The sequence below is a fragment of the Ceratotherium simum genome, chromosome 10 (assembly GCF_057802395.1).
Source record: "Ceratotherium simum simum isolate JZ-2026a chromosome 10, ASM5780239v1, whole genome shotgun sequence".
Classification (NCBI taxonomy): Eukaryota; Metazoa; Chordata; class Mammalia; order Perissodactyla; family Rhinocerotidae; genus Ceratotherium; species Ceratotherium simum.
In genome coordinates this window covers 83,313,604-83,323,561 of record NC_141909.1, presented here as the reverse complement: position 1 = coordinate 83,323,561, position 9,958 = coordinate 83,313,604, and the positions used below count along the sequence as shown (strand labels likewise).

Below are 9,958 nucleotides of genomic sequence, written 5' to 3'. Positions count from 1 at the left end.
CTGCCTCCTCTGGAATATATATGGAAGACAACTTATACTTTTTCACTGCACACCTCTGTTGGTAGAGATTCAGGACAGAAAGGTCAGAGGCAAAGTAGCAGAGGACCTGACAACTACCTTCAAAAAGGAAGGAAGGAGGGGACGGCCCCGTAGCTTAGAGGTTGTGTGCGTGCACTCTGCTACCAGCGGCCCGGGTTCGGATCCCTGGGCGCGCACCGACGCACCGCTCCTCTGGCCATGCTGAGGCCACGTCCCACATACAGCAACTAGAAGGATGTGCAGCTATGACATACAACTATCTACTGGGGCTTTGGGGAAAAAAAGGAGGAGGATTGGCAATAGATGTTAGCTCAGAGCTGGTCTTCCTCAGCAAAAAGAGGAGGATTAGCACAGATGTTAGCTCAGGGCTGATCTTCCTCAAGAAAAAAAAAGGGAAGGAAGGAACCAAACTGCAGTGCTGTTTCTTATGGGCCTGGCGCCATCTGGCGCATTTTGAGACTATGTCATGCTGGTTGGTGCTATGTTGGTGTTTTCTCCCTACCGCCATCTGGGGTACTGACACCATGTGAGCATTTACCACTACATTTCTACTGAGCATACACTGTGTATGGGACTCTGTGAATGTTGTATAATAAATTATTTTAATGACAACCTGATACTTTTAGTGAGTTTAGAAGAAAAATGTAAACCCAAGGTTTTATTGAAACAAAAGCAGAATAAAGTTAAAATATACTCAATCCTTTTTAAAAATCATAATAAAATGCCATTGTGGAATATCTGCCTATCTCTATATCTATCTATGTTCTGAGACGGCACTACAACAATGGTGTATATGCGGAGACACATATGAAAAGGGTACATCAAGGTTCATGATCCTGTCCATCCAAATTGCTGGGCTCTCGTGTTCCCATTGCACATACTTCCTCCTACTCCAACGCAAATACCAACAACAACAAACCCGAATTATAAAGTAGAAAGGAAGGTAATAAAGCTTATGGAAGATAATGGATAAAAAGAATGTTTAGCTTGGGGAAAGATTTCTTAAACAATACACAAAAATTGCAAATCTTAATGAAAATAGCATTGTAAAATAAAACACATTTGGGCAATAAGAGATATCATAAACAAAGTGAAAAAAAGTCACAGCCTGGAAAAGGATATTTGCAAAGGAATCTAGAATAAATAAAGAATTGTTACAAATCAATAAGAAAGAGACAAACAACCCAAAAGAAAAAAAGAATATGGAAGCCTAAATGATCAATAAACATGAAAAGATGCCAGCCTTATTAGTCTTGAGAGAAATGTAAATTAAAGCCATAAGGAGATATCATGGTACAGCCATTGAATTAGCAAAAAATAAAACAGCTGCTAATTCAAGTATTTGCATACAAGGTTCAAACACTGCTGGTGGGAGTGAACAGGTAGGCTAAAAGGCAAAGAAATTTGTCTATCTTCTATACCTTTGGGTGGGGAAATATCTCCTCAGGTAATCTAGAATACACACCTGCCTTCAGGTGAGCTTGGGATTCAAAATATGCTATTGGAGTAGTCTAGGAAAATAACAAGCGAAGAAATTAAATTAAAGTGGTCCTAGATTCACAATGTCTTGGGCACCCAGAAGAAGCAAAAACAAAAGCTGGAGAAATGTATCCTTAATACAGGCCTCACAGGATTCCCACAGATAAACACTTCCAAACACGAGTTTATAATTCAAAATTACAAAATGCATGAGGAAACAACTCACCATGAATGAGAATCAGTAAAAATAATAAATTGCAGAATTAGACCCCTCAAGATTGTCAGAGGGCCAGCCCCGTGGCTTAGCGGTTAAGTGCGTGCGCTCCACTACCGGCGGTCTGGGTTCGGGTCCCGGGTGCACACCGACGCACCGCTTGTCCGGCCACGCTGAGGCCGCGTCCCACATACAGCAACTAGAAGGATGTGCAGCTGTGACATACAACTATCTACTGGGGCTTTGGGGGGAAAATAAATAAATAAAATTATAAAAAAAAAAAAAAAAGAATGTCAGAGAAAGGAATTTGGGAATATATAACAAAATAAATGTGTTTAAAATATTAAGGTAATAAAAGATGGAAGCAAAAACACAGAAAGGAACACAATACTATCCAAAAAGATCAGACAAATATGGAAATTGGAAAAAAAAAAAGAACATTTAGAATTGGATAAAATAGTCATTGAAATTTTAAGGCTCAATGGTCATGTTAAATAGCAGATTAGATCTAGCTGAAGAGAGAACTGATTAACTGGGATATATATATCTGAAAAAACTATCCAGAATGCAGTACAAAGAGATAAATGGAAAATATGAAAGAGAAATAAGGATATTAAGAGAAATAAGGATAAAATGAGAAGGTCCTATTTACTGTCTAATAGGAGTTCCAGAAGAAAAAAACAAGGAAGAGGTAATATTCAAAGAGATAAATGGCTGAGAATTTTCCAGACTAGTAAGGCAAGAATGAATTCCTCAGATCAAGGAATTGCAATCAATCTCAAGCAAGGTAAATAAATATCTACACCTTGATATTATAATGAATATATAGAATGCCAAAGGAAAAAAACAACTTACCTATAAAGAATGACAATTAGATTTATAGCAAACTTCTCAATAGCAACAACAGAAGTCAGAAATAAGTATAATGTTATCTCCAAAGTCTGAGAAAAAATAATTGTCAACTCAAAATTTTATGTTACTAAACAATCATATAAGAATGAAGATAAGATAAAAATACATTTTCATCCAAATGAAAACTGAGAGCATTCACCACTAAGATACTCTCTCTAAAGACATTTCTTCAGGATGTCCTTTGAAGCAGAAAAATTATCCTAGAAGGAAGGTAGGAGACACAAGGAGGAATAGTTAAATAATTGGCCAACATGTGAATAAATAGCCAGACATAATAAAACTAGATTACTGAAAAATTAGATTATTTCTTAAGCTGGTTGGAGGTTACATGGGCATGCATAATTTTATTCTTTATTCCTTTTTGTGGGGCTAATATTTTATAATAATTTTTTTAATAGTTCAGGAAAGAGAGTTCCAGGCAAAGGTCCTGAGATTGGAAAGAGCTTAAGCTACTTACAGAACTGAAAAAGGCCGATGTTTCTGGAACATAGTGAGGAGAACTGGTACAAAATGAAGCTAGAGGGGTAAACAGGTCAAATCATTGTCAGTCAATGGGAAGCCATTAAAGGATTCCAAACAAGAGATTTAAACAATCTAAGTTGAATGTTAAGAAGATAATTCTGTCTGCTCTGTTTGAGAGGTCCTGGTAAGTACTAAGACCTAACATATGAGGTCTAAACATATATCATGGTATTTCTCACTGACCCTAATTTACCCAAGATTTATTCAACTTCTGGGATTACGAAAGGCATATGCCTGATGATATTCAGAGATGACTCCTCTGTACTGCACTACATTAGATTTATTTTATGACCCAAGAAGAACTCCTATGCAATGAGATTGTCCTTATTCAAACTACAGTACAGATATCCTAGTAGAAAAGGAGATTGTTGCTCCATGCTATAGTATTGAGTGCAGGGAGAAATGTGAAGGTTCTGAGGAGGAGGTTCTAAAGCTGGCTCATGAAGGATAAGGAGAATATGAATGGATGAAGAGGAAGGAGTGGGCATTCCAGATGAGGGGAATAGGGAATACCACTCACAAATCTGTGGAAGAATCAGCAAGTTACATGAGAATATTGGCTCTGAGTTCCATTATGGATTACTAGTAGAAAGTATTGGATGGGTAGCATGGGGATAGGTTAAGGAATCAGTACTTTTTCCAGAGGGCAACATATAAAGATTTTTGAGCAGGGGTGAGCTTTTGAACAGAATACTTCTGTTTCTATTTCAAAAAAAAAAAAATGTAGAGAGAAAATGAGGAATATATGCAGGCTTTTATTCTTAGCAGCTGAAGGCACCCTGCTGTCTCCAGGTGCTTCCTCCACAAGAAACTTGCCACACTGCTACCAGATTACTTCATCCCTTGTTCACACAATTTCTCCAGCACTCTACTGCTTAAAGTGTAAAGCCCAAACTCCTTAGCCCAACATTAAGACTCTCCAAAATTCGACCCCAACATACCTCTCCAAAAACCTCACTTTAAGGAAATTAATACTCTGGCCAAAGGATCTATATAAATTCCAAAGAGGCCACAGCATCTCTCACCTACTTTCCCTTGCTGTTCTTTCTCCCTGGAATGCCTCATTTCCTCTGTTTACTCCTATAAGTCCTGCCCAGGTTTTAAGGTCTAGAGCAAACCCTACATCCTCTAAGAAGGCTTTTCATACCCCTGTAGGCCATATTGACGTCATCTCTTCAGAACACAGTAATTCTGTCTCTAACTCTTCTCCGGCACTTAACACAAGCTACCTTAGCAGAAGTTACCGTTTTAGGTAGAAAGCTACAGTCCTCTCAATCAGGAACCTGTTAATTTATAAATTTTTTGCATCTCAACTGTTCCCAATACAGTGACTTGTATAATATTAGGCTCAACAACTGTTAGTAATGATGATCACACCTTAGTCTGAAATTGTCAATTGAATCTCTCCACTAAAGCTCCTATTAGTCAAGCCCTCAAATCCCTGGCACACAGGTTTAGGCCTTCTGGCCCTAATACATACTAGGGAAGGGGGATTACCTCAATACAAAGAATTGTTTGCTACCTGTGAAGTCAACAACAATGTAAGTAATAATACACGAAGGTGGCGACGGTTTTGGTAAAGATATGAAAAGTAAACGGTTCTTCACAACCACGTGGACTCACTTAGAACTGTGCCGCCCAGGTTAAAACCGAAAACAGCCTCCCAGCGCCCAGAGGGCCCCAGGCGGGGGCAAACTGAGGGGGCGGGCTTTAACTTCTCTGCCCACTAATTGGCTATCTGGAGCCTCCTGCCTCCTTTCATTGGTCGCTGCCGCTAGGGATGCCGGGACTGGCACGCGGTACCTGTCCCAGGATCCAAAAGGAGGCGACGATGGCGGCGGAAGCTTCGACGGCTGAGCTCGCCGTGTCTTCCTGTGGGCCGACGGGGAGGTGGAGTCGGCCCTGGGGTGCCACCGAGGTTCAGTGCACTCGATGTGGAAGAAGTGTGCCCAGAGCTTCGGGTGAGGAGCCCGAGGGTTAGCCCGCGGGCCCTGGCTTCCCTCGTCTCTGGCGCGCCGCGGGCGTGGAAGCCGACAGCGAGGCGGTGGGCCGGGCGCCGAGGGCGCTGGGTGGGGGATGGCCGGTTGCACGAGGCCTTGTGGAGACCGTGTCACAGGCCGCGCTAGGAGCCGCAGCCCACCGTCGGAGGGCAGCGCAGACGCCCATGTGGTGGTCGGGGTGGCTCGCGCGTCCCGCGGCCTGCTGCGCCAGCGTGCCCGCTTCTCCGCCTTCTCTCCGGACTCGCCTACCCGATGGGGTGAGCGCTCCCGTGAGCCCCGGGTCGCGCGCTTCCCCAGGCTCACAGGTTCACGAAAGAGGAGATGTAAAAATTTAGCCCATTGTCTTGTGGTCAAGAAGTAACGAAACTTGATTTTCTTGTGTAGTTCTTGTTGTAGGAATGACGAGTAGACCACTGAGAAAAGCTCCTGAACTAAGAAACATGATAGAGTTGGGGCGGGGGGTGGGGGGAGGTGCGGTCATTGCTTAATTTGGCTTAAAGCATTGCTGGGAAAACGATACGTTACTTTTGCGCACCTTGTGTTTTGCTGCCTTTGTATAGCAAGGGAAAAAATACACTGCACTCCTGTGGATCTGCTAGTTTAGAATCTACTCAAGTGAAAACAGGTTCAAGTGATGTTCTTGTACTGTAACATGCCTTAGAGTGCTGTGTCTCTGATAGGGATGAGTTGTTGAATTTCAACTCCTGAAACTGCTGAAAAGCCTTATTACCTCGTGTAAATGTTTAATGTTTGTACTTTCAAAGTGAAAGTCACTTCATCGATTTTCTCAGTCCCTCCAGGGTGGACTCCCTTTAGGAGACTTGAACTGTGTAAAGAAGGTTGGTTAGTTGTGTTTTCTGGTGGAGAGCGAAGTTTCTCTTACCCGGGATTTTGATCTCTGCTGTTACATAGAAAATCTCCATTGTTTGAATGAAATAAATATTACAAAATAAAGTTTTAGAACACGACATTTTAAAATCACTGGTGCTTCCATACATTTGTATCACAATGCTTAGAAATTCTCAATTGGAAAGATGGTGGTTATGCATATATGGTAGTGCAAGTGCTTTGTAAGCTGTTATGCAACACAAGTTATTTTGACTTGTACAATATCAGAAATTTTATGAAGATAAAATTGTTTTTATCTCTTTGGTAACATTATCTCTGGAATTTAAATAGAGCTTTAAAATTTAGCTTGGTTGTAAGCAAGTTTCAGATATTTTAGTTGGCTTAAAAACTGTAAAGCTGCTTTTAATAAAAAGTGCGGTTATAAATCATGAAGAACACTGGTTTTTTTGCTAGTAAAAGAGGACTGATTTTATCTAGTTTCTTATCCCCTTTCCTTTTTTTCTTGCAGAGTCTTTTAAAATGTCAAACTTTTTTTTTTTTTTAATTTTTTATTTATTTATTTTTCCCCTAAAGCCCCAGGCGATAGTTGTATGTCATAGTTGCACATTCTTCTAGTTGCTGTATGTGGGACGCGGCCTCAGCATGGCTGGAGAAGCAGTGCGTCTGTGCGCGCCCGGGATCCGAACCCAGGCCGCCTGCATCGGAGCGCACGCACTTAACCGCTAAGCCACGGGGCCGGCCCGATTAAAATGTCAAACTTTTGAAGTTACATGGCTAAAACAATTATGATAAGCTTCAAATTCCATTTAGAGTATTAAAATCTTGATATTAAGGTTTCATTCAGGATTATAGTCTTTCCCTTCATAAATGCTAGGTTTGTGAAAATGATCTTTATATGGGTCATGTGTGTGTGACCGTAGCAGCATCTGGCTTCTGTCCTTGCCAGTGTCTTAGATCATTGTAAAAGAGAGGTCATGCCACTGTCTCATATTGGCCCTCCCTGTCCCACTCACAGGTTGGGAAATGAAAATTAGTAGAGGGCAGTATGATTAAGTAGAAAGAACACTGGACTTGGAAACAGAACTGGACTGGAGTCTGGATTATGCGATTTACCTAGATCGCCAAAATAGTTTTCCATCTCTAGGTTGAATATAATATTCCCAGCCTATGTAGTCATGATATTTACAAAGATCAAATGAAGTATGACAGAGCACTTTGTATGATTATAAGATATGGCACATTCAAGGCAGTATAAGTACTAAATAACTGTCTAAATGAATGCAAACAGTAGTACATAGCTTTGCCTGGCTTTTTTTCTGATTGTTTTCCCTCTTTCTGGCTTGTATAGTTTTCCCTGAATTTTATTTAATAAGTCATCCATTTCTGACTAAACTAGATATCTTTTCCTATAGAAGAGACTCCCTTTTAATTTACCCTTCTTATTAATACCGCACATTCAGTGTTAACAAACAGAATTTCATCAATAGGTCACCACCATGAACTTCAATGTGGACATGATTTTTGTGAACTGTGCTTGTTAATAACTGAAGAATACAACACAATTGTATGCCCTGGTTGTGAGGTAAGTTTTATCTTTCATATTGAATGCATTACAACTTAATGTTAAAGATAAAAATGTTAGAAAAATAAAATATACTTTCAGTTAGAAACTAAAAACTCGCATTTTTGCTCTGAATCTTTAAGCAAAGAAGCCTAACAAAAGATAAAGTTTTTCCCATCCATTTTATAATTGTTTAAAGTGATCAAGAAGAAGACAAGGTTCAGGTCATCTACTAATCAGCCTATGTATTTTAACTTTTTGTGGACTTATGTGGAAAATTGCCTGTTTTTATCTTAACGAAGTATATTTTTTCAAATCCCTACTGCCCTTTTCCACACCAATGCCATGCAAGCAAATTTTGAACTCCTCCTGCACCTCAACCTTTGTGTGTCATCAAATTTACATTTGTAGAGATGCCGTAGTATCAAAAGGCAGAGAAGCACAACTGTGGGCTGAAGTTAATGTTAACTTCTGAAGCATTAAAAATAGTACAGTTGCACTAAAATCTATGGACCCATAGTAATGAGAACAAATTAAGGATTTAAAATAAAGTATATTGAACATCCTTTGCATTTACTACAAATACAAATGTAGCTCAATTTATATAGTATATTCCTGGAAAGTTGTCCTGATCTCTAAATTGTTAATGTTCACTTGAGAGATCAGATGATGAGGATTTGTATCCATTGTTTTCTGTGGCAGTATGGCAAAGAATTAATATGGAGGCACAATACCTGGAATGCAGTCCTAGTTCTGTCACCCTAAACCTCAGTTTCCTCATTTGTGAGATGCAAATAATACCTGCTTTTCTTATCTCACAGGATTGTAAAAGTCAAATCTGAATTATGTAAAAGTTCTCTACAAGCTTTAAGATCACTAAGATAAGTGTTATAGTTGACCCTTGGCTATTTAGGTGTGGATTAACTGGTTTGCAGGTAAAAAATGAAAGTTTTAATTATAGCAGAAACACTTACATATTAGAAGATGTCTGTTTTGGAATTACAAACTACAAATTATGGCCTTTAATTTGGAAATTCCTATTTCCTATCCTTTTTTTGACAGTAGGTTCCCCAGATGTGGCTGACTATGTAGTTAAGATAGAGAGGAGCTTAGCTCCTGTGGTTGTAATGGAAGATCCCTGACAAATTGAGTCTCGTGGTGGGTAAACAAGTGATGGTGGGTAAACAATAAGTGAAGGGAAAGGGACGGGACAGGCAGCTGGGACTGTTTCTGTCCATATCCGCCCTGTTCTAATTTTCAAAAACAGTAAGTTTACTAGAACAGTAAACCTTGTGCCTTTTTTGGCAAATGATTTCGTATTTAATGGTCTTAAATCATCATACTTGTATTATTTTTAGTATTTTGGATAACACCTATACAAGTGTTTATAGTGTGTTTACAAATACTGGTTTTGATTTTAGGATTGTGACAAATCTATTTTGTGTCATTTTGACTAGTTCTGACTCTTACTTTGGGAGAGATGTGATGTGTCCCATTCTTCCCTCTTTTCCCCCCTCCACCTGTGCTATTATTAGCCCAGGTAATTGACAAAGGACTATTTTCAGATTCTTCAGATGCACTAAAGCCAGTCACTGTTTAAAGGAATCCTTCAAAAACCTTCTTGAAATTGTTACCACTCTTTTATTTTTTTAAGTTTAAATTTTTGCTGATATCTAATATTTATTGGGAATAAGAGAGAATGGAAAAATCTAATCTAAATTAGTGAAAAGTCTGAATTTATAGACTGTTTCAGGATTGTAGTTTATTACTTTTACATGATGTATGTTCTCTGAAAAGTAGGGTCATCCTTTCGTGTCCGCAGGAGATTGGTTCCGGGAGCCCCGTGAATACCAAAATCTGCAGATGCTCAAGTCTCTTATAAAATGGCATAGTATTTGCATATAACTTACACACATTTTCCCATATACTTTAAATCATCTCTAGATTACTTACAATACCTAATTCAATGTAAGTGCTATGTAAATAGTTTTTATACTATATTGTTTAGGGAATAATGACGAGGAAAAACGTCTGCATGTTGAGTACATGCAGAACCCTTGGAGGGCAGACTGTATGTGATCTAAAAAGTAAGATTTAAATATCTATATCCACATGAGACTTATATTTGTAATTTTATCTTTAACGTTGAAGGCCTAGGTAATGCTGTTTATTTCAAACTTAAGCTTGAAATGATTCCATTTGGGATTAATGGGTATACTTTTGTTCTTATTGCCGAGTTTGGGTGAATATGGATTTATCTACCAGTCTTTATCTTTCATTGTAGTATGGTTTTTGATAAAATCCCTTCTTGGCTTTTTCTTGATATCAATGATTAGTTAATAATAGTCATTCTATAATTTTGCACAGCAAGATGGCAGATTT

The 9,958-nt window shown here is 39.1% G+C and overlaps 1 protein-coding gene across 3 annotated transcripts in view; it reads left to right on the top strand.

Annotated features, from left to right (window-relative positions):
- The first annotated feature begins 4,997 nt into the window (after positions 1–4,997).
- RNF17 (ring finger protein 17) overlaps positions 4,998–9,958 on the top strand; it is a 126,400-nt gene continuing 121,439 nt past the window's right edge. For 2 of the 3 annotated variants that reach the window (XM_004435233.3, XM_087436359.1), the window contains exons 1-2: positions 4,998–5,127; positions 7,503–7,597. In XM_004435233.3, the coding sequence (XP_004435290.1) occupies positions 4,998–5,127; positions 7,503–7,597 (225 nt within the window). Of the gene's footprint in view, positions 5,143–7,502; positions 7,598–9,958 lie in introns of all 3 variants that reach the window. The other variant, XM_087436358.1, reaches the window with a different exon arrangement.